This window comes from Eschrichtius robustus, chromosome 7, assembly GCF_028021215.1.
Source record: "Eschrichtius robustus isolate mEscRob2 chromosome 7, mEscRob2.pri, whole genome shotgun sequence".
In the NCBI taxonomy this organism is placed as follows: Eukaryota; Metazoa; Chordata; class Mammalia; order Artiodactyla; family Eschrichtiidae; genus Eschrichtius; species Eschrichtius robustus.
Window position 1 is genome coordinate 104,238,881 of NC_090830.1, and position 16,547 is coordinate 104,255,427.

A 16,547-nucleotide genomic window follows, 5' to 3' on the forward strand; every position below is an offset into this window, starting at 1 on the left:
TGACTGTCTAGCCACCAGCTCTTTTGGGGCAGGAACTTAGAGAGGTCATATTCTTGGGTTAGTTGATCTATATAATTCTTCGATTTGTTCATCCTGTAATAGTTAACTTTAGAAATACAATTATTACATGTTATTTTCACCTCTAGCCCCAGACTATGGAATTTTAGCCTTTGTGACATTTAGTTAATAGAATTATCGCTGAACATCAGTTGTACTTTTTCCAAAACTTACTACTCTGTAAACTTTTTCTTTGTGATGTTCACTTCAACTCTTGTTCTTTATTTCAATAATCAGTCATCAGGAAGGGAATACATAATAATGTAATATAATGTCCAAAGGCAGAGTCTGGGTGAAGCCAAAACATAAACCAAAAATTTAAAGTGTTGTTTATTTTCCTATCCTGATACTTGAAATGAAGCTCAGCTAATTAATGTATTCCCTACCTTTTAGACTGGCTCCTGAATATTATTTTCTATTAATAGTATCCTTGGAGACAGAGAAGAAGAAAATCATATGCAACTTAAAAAAAAAATCACAGATGAGAAAATTAATTATTCTTCTTAGCCTAGTGAGAGTGTTCAATGAATGTTTATGTGATTATGATCATAAATGATTTCTGGTTCTGTGAGTGAGTCTATTTCCAATGAAAATCATCGATGTGTGAAAAATGTTTCAAATAATACTGACCTGCTGGTAGTCCTTCAATGTTAAATTTAGGCTAGTAGGACAGCTCACAAATTGGAGTAGCAAAATAAGTGCCTATAAAATGAAGAAAAAAATTGAAGTGGTAGTGCCTATATGGCGTTTCCTAATTTTCCGATGGTTTCATTGGTATAGGGATTAAATCAGTTAATCTATATGAAAGCCCTTCTCAAGCTGCAAAATGCAAGAGTTCTTAATTACTCTATATCAGGGGTTGGCAAACTTTTTCTGCCCAGATAGTGATGTTTTGGCTTTGTGGGCCATAGGATCTCTGTCAAAACTACTCAACTCTGCCATTGTAGCACAAAAGCAGTCATAGATAATACATAAAGGAATGAATATGCCTGTGATCCAAAACTTTATTTTAAAAAACCAAGTAGAGTGGATTTGAACTGTGAGCCTTAGTTTGTTGGCACCTGCCCTAAATAAAGACTCTGGACTTTAAAAAAAAATAATCAAGTGGACAGTGTCTGGAAAGCTAGATAATGTAAAAAAAAAATGAAAGAATGTAGCAAAAATTCTGTTAATTCAATGTGAAATAATGTAGTTTTTGATCTTTTTTTTTTCAAAATTGCCTTAGAAAATTTGCTTCATATGTTGTGATATTTGGCAGATACTTTCCAGCTTATGTAAGAAGAAATGCAGCATGTATTTGGAGCATGAACAGTTACACTATTAACAAGACCTGTTATAATGCTTTTATAATACGTATTTGACTCTGTTTTATGTCCGTGTGTGCATGTGTTTTAAGTTATAATTTTATAAGTAAATTTACTAAATGTGTAAATAAATGTAAGAAGTGATGTTCATACAAACCTGCAAGTAATGAAAATAGCATTAAAAGATGGACCTCCTGAGAGGAACCAAAAGAACAGAGATAAATAGTTACACTGACATATTCTTTTTTCCTCATTTCTTTTTCTACAGAGGTATATATTTCAAGTGCTAGTTATAAATAATTTCCTAATTTGAGGTAACTTTTATAAATGACTCACGGATGTGACAGGAATCTTATGGTCCAAGTTGTTAGCCTACACGTGGCTTTGCTTGCTTTCCCATTTAAAATCTAATCTGTGAGAAGGAAGATAATTTGAATTTTCCTAACTTAGTAATGCTAGATCAGGATAACAAATTTCAAATCTACTACCATACCATCTCTTGTTTCTTTTGATATGTGATACAGTTGGCCCCAAAGGGGGTTGTAAGTTATGTGCACCTATTGGTTACCCATTGGGGTTAGCCATGGGAAAGTAGTAAGGATTAGCAATCCTGATTTTGTGTAGGCTGACCACGAGCTAAGATACATGCCCCCATTTTCCTGAGTAAGAACAGACTGAGAATAAGTGCAGTTATATTGGAAAGTTCTAATTTGATAAAGGTTAATTCATGGCATTAGTGCCATAGAACAACCTAATGTTAATATTTCTACTCTTCTTTATGACTGCATTTGCTCTGTCTGTACTGGTACTATAATAACGGTTTTGAATGAGGGTGTTAAGCGAATGTTCGTATGAAAATTGTATTGTCTTTTTAGAACTTATTCATCAGAAAAGATGCTAGGTCCACAAGGGATTGATACTTAGATAATGTATCAATAGAGCTTCAACTGAGAATGAGTAAGATTAATTTGTGTCTTCTTTATTAGTATTCAACAGTCACTCACAGTTTTAGTTCCACGAGTCTGGCCTTTTTTGCATCACACTATATCATCAGTTCGAAGAGCAGCATTGGAAACTCTGTTCACTTTATTATCAACTCAAGACCAGGTAAGAACTAATAACCATAGTAATCTTGAAATTTATATAAATTAATTTTGTAAAATAAATCTGATCACCAGGTTACCCTTGCTTCACATAAAGATCGGGAGAATGCTAGGCCTAGTAAAATTGGTATGGTGACTATGTAGACACATAAGAATATAATCACCATAAGGGCAGAAATATTTTAATATTTTGTTGTAGGTTGTATTCCCAGCACTTGGAATATTGCTTAACACATGGGTGGCCCTCACTGAGTATTTGTCGAAAGAAAGATTGATTGAATATTCCCTTCTTGTCAGAGACTTGTTATTCATTCTTTGCTTGCTCTGTGTGGTTGACAGTTGGATGATTGGCAAAACTCATCCCAGGTTAGAAGGCTACATTTGAAGCTCTGCAGTATGACTCTAAAGACTGATAATAAAATTGCTAGGCACTTAACCTCCTCTTAAGGATTACTCGATCTTAAGAGCATGATATTTCGAAGGATAGTATACTTCAGGAATAACACAATGAAATGCCTACAGAGAACCTTCAGGTAATATCACTGTGTGAATGGAATCTGTTAATGAGCTGAGGAGTCCTTGCCCTGTCTGTAAAAGGCTTCACATTCCTATTTTAAAAGTAGCCCTAAAGGTCAAACAAAATACTAGAATTTAGGGAAACACCATAAGGAATCTATTCTTCTATCATGCTGTTATTTATAGGTACTGCAGTTTGAGCCGGTGGTCTTCAAAAAGCAGTGATTAATTTTTTTAGACAATATAGTAGGGATAAATGTCTCTTTTGTGTTCACTAGCCATGCATTCATATGTGAATTAGGAATATTCCATGTAGACCTACTTTAATCTACAGCATGATGTTGTGTTGCACTACCATGAATCAATATTTGTGAAGTTTCGTTTTGCATTATCTTTTTTGTCTAATCACAGTCTTCTAAGGAAAAACTATCAGGTCTGTTTTATAATCCTTAGTTGATCAGGCATGGGTTCATATGACAAAACCGGCATGGGTTGTTCTGAATTTTCACATCATTTTTGTTTTACTTTTGTGAGTTTTGCCTAAATGTTTTTGATGTAAATATTCTTAAATTCACTTTCGGTAGACCTCTTGAAGTTATCAGATTTCTTCCCTTCATGTTGTTGTTGTTGTTGTTGTTTGGAGCAGTTTTAGGTTTACAGAAAAACAGCAAAAAGTACATAGTTCCCATATGCCCCTACCCACATGCACACAGTTTCCCCTTTAGCTAACATCTTGCATTAGTGTAGTACATTTGTTACAGTTGATAAACCAATATTGATATATTATTAACAAAGCCCACAGTTTACATTAGGGTTCACTCTTTGCATTGTAGATTCTGTGGGTTTTGATAAATGTACAGTGGTATGTGTGTCCACCATCAGAGTATCATAGAGAATAGTTTCACTGCCCTAAAAAATTCCTGTGTCCCACCTATGCATTTCTACTTTTCCTCCCTTCAGAGCCATAGCAACCACGGATCTTTTTACTGTCTTCATGGTTTTTGCCTTTTGCAGAATGTCATATAGTTGGAGTCATGTAGTAGGTAGCCTTTTAAGAGAGGCTTTTTTTCATTTAGCAATACAGAATTAAGATTCCTCCATGTCTTTTTGTGACTTGATCGCTCATTTCTTTTTATCACTGAATAATGTTCCATTGTATGGATGTCACACAGTTCATATATTCACCTATTGAAGGATATTTTTGTTTCTTTCTGTTTGGGCCATTACGAACAAAGTTTTAAACATTCGTGTGCAGGTTTTTGTACGGGCGTAGTTTTCAGTGCACTTGGGTAAATACCAAGGAGCACAATTGCTGGATCATATAGTATGTTTAATTTTATAAGAAAGTGTCTTCCAAAAGTGGCTGCACCGTTTTACATTTCCACCAGCACTGAATGAGAGTTTGTGTTGCTCTACATCCTCTCCCAGCATTTGATGTTGTCAGTGTTGCGGATTTTAGCCTTTCTAATAAGTGTATAGTGGTATCTCACTATAGTTTTAATTTGCAGTTCCCTAATGATATATGATGTTAAACATCTTTTCATATGCTTTTTACCATCTATATTTCTTCTTTAATGAAGTGTTCAGATCTTTTCCCCATTTTTAAATTGGGTTGTTTTCTTATTGTTGAATTTTAAGATTTCTTTGTATATTTTGTATACGAGTTCCTCATTGTTCTTTTAAGCCTTTCTGTTCTTTATAAGGTGATTAAGCCACCTGCAGTCTCTTTTAAACTTAACTTTTATGGCTTTATTTCTTTAGTAATGTCAACTTTATTTACATTATTAGGAAATCAGGTATTTCATATAAATCAGTTTTCTAAATAGTTGAAACATACTTTTTTGCCACCAAAAATAGTTACCCATTAAAATCATTGACAAACCTGGTTATCATCTTAAAGTATATTAAACATGAGTTAATATTTTTTGATGAATGAGTCACCAATATGACTTATTGGTCAATAGTGTGCTTGCTTATTACGGTATACCGTGGGAATATTGAGATACATGAGTCACACTGCTTCTTTTTCAGTTGCTTTTTCCTAGGTTTTTTTTTTTTTTTCCTCTCAGCTGTCAATTGTGATTTCTCACTTTTGTCCGTCTTAATAAAATCTGGCTCCTCCTCCCATGTTTCAAAATTTTTTGATCCCAAAATTGCTCCAAATCCTCTTCTAAATTTTTTTAGCCCCTCAATGATTGGTTTGTTTGTTTGTTTAATACATTTATTTATTTATTTATGGCTGCGTTGGGTCTTCGTTGCTGCGCGCGGGCTTTCTCTAGTTGAGGCGAGTGGGGGCTACTCTTGGTTGCGGTGCGTGGGCTTCTCATTGTGGTGGCTTCTCTTGTTGCACAGCACGGGCTCTAGGCGCGTGGGCTCAGTAGTTGTGGTGCGTGGGCTCAGTAGTTGTGGTGCGTGGGCTTAGTTGCTCCACGGCATGTGGGATCTTCCTGGACCAGGGCTGGAACCCTTGTCCCCTGCATTGGCAGGCGGATTCTTAACCACTGCGCCACCAGGGAAGTCCTCAATGATTGTTGATATTGGCTATTAAAATTATGTGGCTGTGAAAACATCTCTACGATGTTCTGTGATGTGTTGATTTCTTTTTATTCAGGGTTTTATTTATTTATTTATTTAGGTCCTTTGACCAAATTTGAATTTGCCTTTACTGGCTTGTAAATGAATGCTTTGGCCTTAGCATACGTAAAAGATTGATGATGATGACTGTCATTTCTTATACCAGAACTCTATTGTGTTTGTATGTGATTTGTGGTACGTCAGCTGTCACTTATGCATAGGCCCTCAATATTTGTTAAATAAATTTATATAAAATTCAGTGCAGGGTGTTACGGGAAATTATCAATAAGAAAAAAGTCCTACATGGTTCTTACCTTGAAAAAATTTATGGTATGATTGTGATAAGACTCTTATGTAATAAGTTTAATAACCTCTGCAAATAAATAATGGAAGACCAGAATATGATAGGTGTCAGGAAGCAGCATTGAAGGCTAGACTAAGTGCTGAAAGATCAGGAGGATTTGGGTGATAAGGTTAAAAAAAGTCATCTTCCCTTACTTCTTCCTATTTAACATCTAATATCTTTAAGACATACTTCTATAAGCGTCTCATTTTTCTGAATAATATGTCAGTTTCAAATTAGGCAAGTTATACAGACTGTATTGAACAAAAGAGCTTTTCCAGTCTCCTCCTTTTAGACGTTTAAATCTATCCTGCTTCCATATCTTCCATCCAGTTATTCTGATATGTGCACAATCCTTTATTTTTCTAGGTCTTAATGTTTATTGTATTTCCTATGTCCTTTTTTTTTTCTTTTAACATCTTTATTGGAGTATAATTGCTTTACAATGGTGTGTTAGTTTCTACTTTATAACAAAGTGAATCAGTTATACATATACATATGTTCCCATATCTCTTCCCTCTTGCATATCGCTCCCTCCCACCCTCCCTATCCCACCCCTCTAGGTGGTCACAAACCACCGAGCTGATCTCCCTGTGCTATGCGGCTGCTTCCCACTAGCTATCTATTTTATGTTTGGTAGTATATATAAGTCCATGCCACTCTCTCACTTTGTCACAGCTCCCCCTCCCCATATCCTCAAGTCCTACAGAGTGAAGTAAGTCAGAAAGAGAAAAACAAATACCGTATGCTAACACATATATATGGAATCTAAGAAAAAAAAAAAAAAGGTCATGAAGAACCTAGGGGTAAGACGGGAATAAAGATCCTATGTCCTTTTGTGTTTGTTATCTATGCCTCTTCTTTTTCTCTTCTTAAAAAATTTTTAATGGTGTCACTAATGAAATTTCCCATTGTTACTATCTATCCTGTATCTTCAGAGTGTCTTTTTACTGAAAGCGTTGCTGTCAGTGAAACTTAATATTGATGCATGTAGATTATTTTGTGCTTCGTCACTGCCCTGAGCCTTGCTCTCCAGTAGCCTCACCATTGGAGGCTGTAGTTATGGCGCGTATCACCCACTCTCAGTACATTCCACTTTTGGGCCCCCACATATATCCTTTACTGTTTCGTTTGATTTTTTGTTCTGTTTTTTTCCCCAAATAATACTATAAAGCCAAACCCTTTCAGATTACTTTTTTTTACTACCACCACCTCTTTTTCATTTTTTTAATTTTGGGAAATTATTTAAATAGAAAAAAAGAGGGAATTATAAAACAACATTCATCTATCCACTATCCATACTTGGCATTTGTTATAATTCTTACTTGCTTCAAGTTTTTGTCATCAAAAATATAAAGAATAAATTGTAACCCGCTTAGAACATCACCTATTTTCTAATTTACCCATTTTCTTTCTTCTGTATATTTATAAAAAAATATTATTGTCCTTTCCCTAATAGTTGGCTCTTTAAGGTTTGGAATCAGTCTTTGTATATTTAGTTTCTACACAGTCATAGTATTTCTAAAAGGGGAGAATTTGAGTTAAGTGTCAGGATAATTTGGGGGACCATAACCTCGTTTACTTGCAAACTTGTTAGTAATCTGTCATTGCCTGCCTACTACATTAGAATTAAATTCCTGTCTTTCTTGTTCTTCTGTTATTTGGCTCTTGTCAGCCTTTTCCTCTGCTATTCCCTAATATGTAACCTGGAGTTAAGAAAATTGTCCACGTCTACCCCTGTATCCCAGTTGTAACCATGTTACGTTCTTTTGATCAGCGTATCTTTGTACATGGCTCATCACCAACACTGCCCGCCCCCAGCCACACATACATTTTCTCTCCGAAATATTAGCTCCGTTTCTTCCTCTCTGTAACTTTCCTTCAGGGAACAGGTCCAATCTCTAGGGCCATAAAGTTATTCTGACTTCTGCAACTCACTATGATTTTTCTTTATCTAAAACATTATTTAAATAAAGTCATTATGCAGTGAAAAACACTTATTTAATGGTTATTGTTAATCTTGTGATTTTGGCAACATTATTTGCTTTCTGAGAAGATAGCAGAGTAAACCATGTCTGATGCTTTTATCTGTTATTGTGTTCCTCCCATGGCATTACCTGATAGTTATTATAGATTGATTAACAGCTATGTACAGACTCTTGTAATGCAAGCCCATGGTCTCTTACCTGCAGTTTTGAAATCCAGCACTTTTGTAAGTTGGGTCAACTTATAAAACTACTTATTTGGCAGAAAAACCTGACCATTCTGAATAGAGGCTATTTATATAAGTCTTTATCCTACTTAATGTGCCTATTCACAAATTTTGCTGCAGAACTATTAATATATTTTATTCAGGTGCTGCCTCAGACTCTGTTGAGGATATTACATAACATAGGGTATATACAACCTCATTACTGTTCTAAAATTTGAAAAAATTCTGAATTTTAAAACATACTTGGCTCCAGGGAATTTGGACTGCGGATGTTAAGCCTATTGTGACAATAAAATCTGCCTTCATATAACTTGCCTTACTTCTTTCTGAGCTGCTTTCTATCACTGTTGTTTCCTCTTCAGTGGTTTAATGAAAAGATCCCTTAACTGAACAGAGAATCTGGGTTCTAACCTTAGCTCTACCATTTGTTAGCTTTATGACCTTGATCAAGTTTATTTAACCCTCTGGTGATAATCTCTATTGATCCTTTTTCAGAGTTATATATTGACCAAGTAAGATAATGTACATGAAAGTGCTTTAATTCTGTACAAATACAAATTATTAATAGTACAGACATAACAATAATAATTAACACTTGTACTTCTGGGAAATCTTTCCTAACAATTTCAAAATCTTATTTGTATTCTAGGGTGTAAGAATGATATTTAATTGTAGTAATAATCAGGCTATTATTGAGAGCTTACCTTTATGCTGTGAATTTCAGTAAGCACTATATATCGGGTGGCTATTGCCATTCCTATTTTGCAGATGAGGGAACTGATGATCAAAAATTAAGAAACCTTCCCAAGCTCACAGCTACACATCTCATAGTAAGCGACTCAGCTCAGATTTAGATCCAATTCTCGCTGACTTTCAGCTTCTAGTTTTAGAAGACAAAATGGAATGTGTCTCTTGAATTACTTTCCCATTTCTGAATATGAAGTCACCTTAAGTCCAAAGTGAAAAAAAACTTCAGAGCTAATTTACTAGTTAGCTCTGTTTTGGTTTCAGTTCTATAGCTTCTCAACCTCTTCCCCTCAGTAATTCCAAGGTAATTTGGTGAGGCCCAACCTCACTGTAGCTCAGTGCATCAGTACCTCATAAAGACTGATGCCTCTGTTCCATTGGAAGTATTTTGATTATCTTTAGTAATTTTGTGTTTTGTTTTGCTTTGTAAAACCAGAAGACTTTATAAGGAAGATATCCTAAATCTTAAAATTTATCCGATCATAAGTGTGTATGCATAGCACAGGGAGATCAGCTCGATGCTTTGTGACGACCTAGAGGGGTGGGATAAGGAGGGTGGGAGGGAGGCTCAAGAGGGAGGGTGTATGGGGATATATGTATACATACAGCTGATTCACTTTGTTGTACAGCAGAAACTAACACAACAACATTGTAAAGCAATTATACTCCAGTAAAGATGGGAAAAGAAAAGTGCATATGCAGACCTGCTCATCTCTAAAATGTTTTTGTATAATATCACAGTTAATATAGTTATTTATGAAATAATAAACTCTCATTTCTTTTATTTATTTATTTGGCTGTACCGTGCAGCTTGCAGGATCTTAGTTCCCTGATTACGGATCAAATCTGGGCCCCCGGCAGTGGAAGCGCAGAGTTCTAACCACTGGACTGCCAGGGAATTCCTGAAATCTCATTTCTATTAGACTTCCATGTGACATACCTTGGCATCTGTGAAAATAAATTGTTTAATCCCTGTGCCTTTATCTCTGTTGTTAACATATGAAAGTATTGGCAAGCCTGGCTTCTCAGGTAGTATGAAATAAGAACTCTTAAGCAAACCAAATTAATTTCATTTGGTAATGACTTAAAATCAAGATGTAACTTTTTTTTTTGCTGAACTAGGAGCTTGACAAAGTGAAGTAATTAATCACTTGCTTTTCCTTTTTTTTTTAAATTATTTTTTATTGGAGTATAGTTGATTTACAATGTTGTGTTAGTTTCTGCTGTACAGCAAAGTGAATCAGTTATACATACCCATATATTCACTCTTTTTTAGATTCTGTTCTCATATGGGTCATTACTTGTTTTTCCTTTCTATAGACTATTTATTCATGTGAGTTTATCTATGAATGTATATGTCTATCAGTGAACTACTTTACTGGAATGTCTAGATTAATTAGTCTTGATAACCACTATCTGTTTTAACCAGAACTCAACTTCACGATCTAGGAAAATATGCTTCTGGACATTAATCTCTAGTTTAGCCATGTTTTGTTGACTGGGTCAACTTTTCCATTCCATTTGCACCAGAGTCACTTTGTGAGTCAATCCAGAATTTCAATACATACAGTATCGATTTTTGTTTGAAAGGCAAGCATTAGCATGACGCTTATATTTCGCATGAAGACATACATGAGATTGAGTTGGAATCTGGGGCATACTTAGTCCAGGATGTAAGAAAATTTAACATATGCATATGTAGAGAAGGAAAGAAAGACCAAAAGAATAGAGCTGACTAAGACTTTGGCATTTGAGAACATTAACATAATTAGGTATTGACCAGATATTATAAAGGTATGAAAAGAGGAGAGCAAAGTTTATATATTTAGTTGACTTTCAGTAAATATTGGTTGGACAAATAAATAAAACAAGGCATTATAAGTTGTCTAAATATAGAACTGGGTTTGTTTTTGTTTTTGGCAGTGGGCCAAAACAGGATTTCAGACCAAATTAGTGGAAGAACACAGAACTCAGTATGGTTGATCACTTTGCTGTAGCTTCTTTCCAGATTTTCTTCCCTGCAACCCCAGATCATTTGATATGGAGATAGAAATGATGATGCATTTGCCTGCAGGCAGGAATCATGTGTTCAGGGTAATGATAATCAGATTGCTGCTTTTTTCCACATCTGCCCCCTTTGTGGGTGTGCTTGTGGGAAGATAAAAGAGGGGGCATAGCAAAATGGTACTGGCAAGATCTTATCCCACCTAAGATACCAATTTTGCCAGTTAGGGATTTATTGCCAGCTACAGTTGTGGAAAATTTTGCATATTACCAACTATTCCCTGTGACTTTGGACCATTCCCCTAAGCAAGGTGGATTTATTCAACAGATATTTTAGTGCCTACCGTGTGCCTACAGTTTTCTAGATACTTATTTGTAAGAGGCAAGGTCTCTGCCCTTCTGTAGCGCTTAAGACAGGAAACTAAGCAAGACAGGAGAAGACAACTAGACAAGCCCTTAAAATTATATAATGGTCATTTCATAAAACTATCAATACATAATGAGGTGAGTATCTGGTAGGGGAAGAAGACAGTGCTACTGGATCCTCACTAGTGAGGTGTGTAAAGGTCAGGGAAGTATCTTGCTAAAAGTGAAGTTGAAACTGAGACCTGAAGGATGAGTGGAATTTAACCAGATGAAGAGCAGGGTAACAGTCAGAGGAAGGAACATGTGTTAAACTCTGGGAGTAGGAGTGAGCATGATGGCACTAAAGAGGAAGTGAAAGGAAATTGGTCCGGCTGAAGGATAGAGTGTAAGGGGGTATAGATGGCTAGAAGTTTAACCTTGATTTTCTGGTACAATGACATGTCTGATAGGCTTTTGTTTGTCATCAGCTTTCCTTATTAGTTCCATGAAGGCAGAACACAGGAGGGAACACCAATCTGAATAAAGGAGCTGGAAAGAGACTGCCCCATTCTCATCAAATTAAATAACTGTCCGTCATTCCCCTGAGTAATTCCCATAAATGCCCTCCCCTCCATCTGACCCTCACTATAGAAATGTTGGGGACCACGTTTAGCACTAACATAAAGTGCTAATATTATGTTAATTATTTAACACAAACCAAAAGATTTTTTTTAAAAGCCCTCTTAAAACATGAATTTACTTATAACTTGAGTTGTAGTAGTCCAGGTTATAGTTAATTTAAACCTAGTGAAATAAACATTCTGTGGTAGGAATTTTTCTGTATTTTAGATTGCACTCTGCTAGACTAATACTAAAGTCATCAGAACTTTCCAGACTTTGCCTAAGATTAGGAGGGAAATTTTTTTTTTTTTAATTTTTATTTATTTATTTATTTATGGCTGTGTTGGGTCTTCGTTTCTGTGCGAGGGCTTTCTCTAGCTGCAGCGAGCGGGGGCCACTCTTCATCGCGGTGCGCGGGCCTCTCACTATCGCGGTCTCTCTTGTTGGGGAGCACAGGCTCCAGACGCGCAGGCTCAGTAGTTGTGGCTCACGGGCCCAGTTGCTCCGCGGCATGTGGGATCTTCCCAGACCAGGGCTCGAACCCGTGTCCCCTGCATTGGCAGGCAGATTCTCAACCACTGCGCCACCAGAGAAGCCCTAGGAGGGAAATTTTTGACTAGTAGACTCCAAGTTAGTAGCATACTAGAAGTCTATTGACTATTTTTTAAAATTTTGGGATGGAAAATCCCAAGGTGGATAATGTCTAAAGGACTGAAAGTACTACACCCCTCACTGTACCCCACTCCCCAACCAATTTAATTTAATAAACTATAAATAAAAACAACATTAGGTTACCTGCCTAAATCACTGTCTACTGGAAGACAGGCACAAAATTAATGAAAGCAGGTGGACCAGCTTTCAGATTTGCAAGAGGCAAGTTGACTCTGAATGGGCCAAATGGTACTTAGCGGTATTTTGAGAAAATGCTAATAGTGAGCTAAAGCCTGTAACTTTTTGCAACCGTATCTAAAAGGAGATGCTTGCACAGTTGTTTAGATGGACTGAATTTGGCCTATGGTTGTCTTCCCAACTTGTATTTTGTATCTTGTATTTTCTGCTAGGCAGACTTTATGTTGTGCTACTGGAGAATCTGCGTTTTTTAAAATACTGGTTCCTGTGATGATGGTGATCTGCATATTCTGGGTTGGGTTTTTTTTTGTTTGGTTAGGTTTTTGGTTTCTCTTTATTTTTTAAATTTTATTTTTCTGTTTATTTATTGACTTTACTTTTTTTTTTTTTAATTTATTTATTTTTGGCTGCGTTGGGTCTTTGTTGCTGTGCGTGGGCTTTCTTTTTAGTTGCGGTGAGCAGGGGCTACTCTTCATTGCCGTGCGCAGGCTTCTCATTGTGGTGGCCTCTGTCGTCTTGGAGCACCGGCTCTAGGTGCGCAGGCTCAGTAGTTGTGGCGCATGGGCCTAGCTGCTCTGCAGCATGTGGGATCTTCCTGAACCAGGGCTCGAACCCGTGTCCCCTGCATTAGCAGGCGGATTCCTAACCACTGCACCACCAGGGAAGCCCTGACTTTACTCTTTAGAGCAAAATTAAACAAAGTACAGAGTGCCCATCCATATACCCCCTACCCTCCCCCAAACACACCTTCTCCCACCATCAGCTTCCCACACCAGAATGGTACATTTGTTACAGTCAGTAAACGAACGTTGACATACCATTATCAGCTAGTCCATAGTTTATATTAGGCTTCACTCTTTTTTTTGGCTGCGCCACACAGCTTGCAGAATCTTAGTTTCCCAACCAGGGATTGAACCCTGGCCCTTGGCGGTGAAAGGGCGGAGTCCTAACCACTGGACTGCCAGGGAATTCCCTAGGCTTCACCCTTGATGTTGTATGTTCATTCTGCTGATTTTGACAAATGTGACATCTCTCCATCATTATTGTATCATACAGAATAGTTTCTCTACCCTAAAAACCCCCTGTGCTCTTTCATCCCTTTCTTCCCCTGGTTGTTTTTAATAATTACAAAGTAGAATTTACTACAGTAACAAAGATTATAGCCTGAGAAGGCTACTGCAATTTATATTACATTCATTGTTTGTAAATACAGGGGAAAAATCTTCCTCTATAGGTGTGGCTTTGGGATCTACAAGCAACTATTTGGATTTCCAGTGATGGGGTTAGGGAAGAATTAAGAGAGTTGGTAAATATGGTGGGGAGAAATGAGAAGAAATTATGGGAGAGTAATATCAAATTATTTGGTTATTGCTATTACAGCTTTCCTAATTCTATTAAGATTGTCCCTAATTCTCTCTGCTGAGAAAAGAAAGAGAACTTTTCTTCTTTCCGATTTCCCTTTCCCTTTCAATGGAAAGTAGTTAAGGCATAGCAAATCAGTGAGTAGGCTCCCCCAGCTGATGATTTTGCAGTCTGTTTTAAACTTCTTTCAAACCATTTTGAGAAACATATGTAAAAGATAGGACCAGGGTTGTTAGTTTTCCACTGGCTAGAAAATTATAGGTAGCTTTCTGAGTTATACATTATCCCTAGATCTTCTGGCTTTCTGGAATTTCAGTTAAATTTTTCAAATTTCTCTTCAGTCTCTTGCAGACAACACAGTTTTTGCTTTAAAAAAAAAAATTGTGGGGCTTCCCTGGTGGCGCAGTGGTTGAGAATCTGCCTGCCAATGCACGGGACACGGGTTTGAGCCCTGGTCTGGGAAGATCCCACATGCCGCGGAGCAGCTGGGCCCCGTGAGCCACAATTACTGAGCTTGCGCGTCTGGAGCCTGTGCTCCGCAACGAGAGAGGCCGCGATAGTGAGAGGCCCGCGCACCACGATGAAGAGTGGCCCCCACTTGCCACAACTAGAGAGAGCCCTAGCACAGAAACGAAGACCCAACACAACCATAAATAAATAAATAAATAAAAATTTTAAAAAAAAATTGTGGAAGGAGGTGATGTTAAGTACTGTGAACTAGTTAATAGAATTTTTAGCTCCCAACAAGCTTGTAATTTTGAGCAATAGACAACATGTGAGATTCCTTTTCTTAGAATTTTGGGCACACAATAGTTATTTAATTAATCACTGTTTGATTGCTTGATTTGGGTTGGCTTTTGAATTGTTGAGAAATTCCTTAGATTGAGGTTATAAACCTGGGCTTAAGGAAATCCTTGAACCCCCTGAAACTGAAAGCAAAATATTATACCTAAGTGTGTATATAAGTGTATTTCTCTCAGAAAAGGTTGTGTGTAGTTTTCACCAGATTTTCAAAGGGTCCCTAACCCAAAATAGATGAAGAACATTTGCCTTAATTTTGTAGTGAACTCAAAGTTGAATTTTCTAGGTTGGATATCATCTTACAATTCATTACTTGCATTAATGGTGAGCACATAAAACTTAAACTGTTTAGCACAGCAGCAGTAATCTGATCATTTGTCAAATTTCTCTGACTGAGCAGTGATATATAATGTAAACAAAGAGTTGTTGCTGGTTAGAGCTTGCTCCCATATAGAGGATGATTTCAATTTATTAGAAGCAAAATTCAGTGTTGTTAATCATAATCAGACTTTCTCCAGCTTCCTAGCGATTGTGTGCCATTTAATTTCTCCAAACCATTGGAATAATAAATGCGGTATTGTTGCTCCAGAATCTTGTCAAAATTTATCACCAGTTGAACATTTTTGATGAAGTCATACAGTCTTTTCATGGTAGTACTTCTGTTATTTGACTTATAACTTTTTAAATAAGCTAACACCAAAGAATTATATGCTGTAATTTTGATTTTGTTTTTGTTTTTAGAACTCTTCATCTTGGCTTATACCTATCCTTCCTGATATGCTTCGACACATTTTTCAGTTTTGTGTTTTAGAAAGCAGCCAGGAAATTCTGGACCTCATTCACAAGGTATATGGTGAAAATATCTGTACTCCTCTCCCAGTATCTTGGTAGATTTAAAATTTTTTTCATAACTCTGTACTGTTGTTGATCAGGGATTTTAAAATAGAAACTAGAAATCATCCAAGAGATTTGAATAGTCTGGAGATCTGCAAAATGAGACAAGGAAACAGGCTTCTTATGGAATATAGTAGTTAAGTCCTGGTTAGCCCTGCTGCTTGTGTGACCTACCAGGCAAACGTTTTAAGCGCTTTCTTTATAGCCTCAATACACAAAATAAAATGAAGGAAAGACTGCTTTTCTCCATCATTCATTTTGCTGTTTATCAGCATGCTTATTGATCCTGCAAAGTATCTTTGGGATTTATTGGTAATATATAGAGTCTGATTGTCATAGTTTAGACTTGTACCTTTTAATTACTTAGCAAGATTGGTCATATGTGTTGGAACCTTTAAAGAATAGCCATGTGATGTATTTAATAATATTTATGGGAGGAAGTGGCACTGTTGTACCTTTAAAACCTGTTAAGTTAGTCTTGAATCACTGGCCTCTGAGGTGGCTCATTGTTAACAGCCTTGGGTTAACATTGGCATTATTTCTACATGCTGGCCCTAGCCCATTTAATGCTAGGCATCAAAAAAGGTGCTTTATTGAGTAAGATCATGAATCAAGACTTATACTGTTCTTAATTTATACTAGGATATTACTACCTCTAAATTTAGCAGAGGTTATTTATCAGGAGCTATTATATATTGAAGCAGTGTTGAATATAGGACTGCATATTGAGCTTTATGATACATACAAAGGATTTCATAGACTTACTGAGATTTTGGTAACTGTTATTTTTATGGGTACCTTTTTTTTAAAATGAT

General features: G+C 36.6%; 1 protein-coding gene across 2 annotated transcripts in view; it reads left to right on the top strand.

Moving 5' to 3' along the window:
- BTAF1 (B-TFIID TATA-box binding protein associated factor 1) overlaps window positions 1–16,547 on the top strand; it is a 98,074-nt gene that overhangs the window by 43,807 nt on the left and 37,720 nt on the right. For both annotated transcript variants that reach the window (XM_068548204.1, XM_068548203.1), the window contains exons 14-15: window positions 2,348–2,468; window positions 15,580–15,684. In XM_068548204.1, coding sequence (XP_068404305.1) covers window positions 2,348–2,468; window positions 15,580–15,684 — 226 coding nt within the window. The remainder of the gene's footprint in view (window positions 1–2,347; window positions 2,469–15,579; window positions 15,685–16,547) is intronic.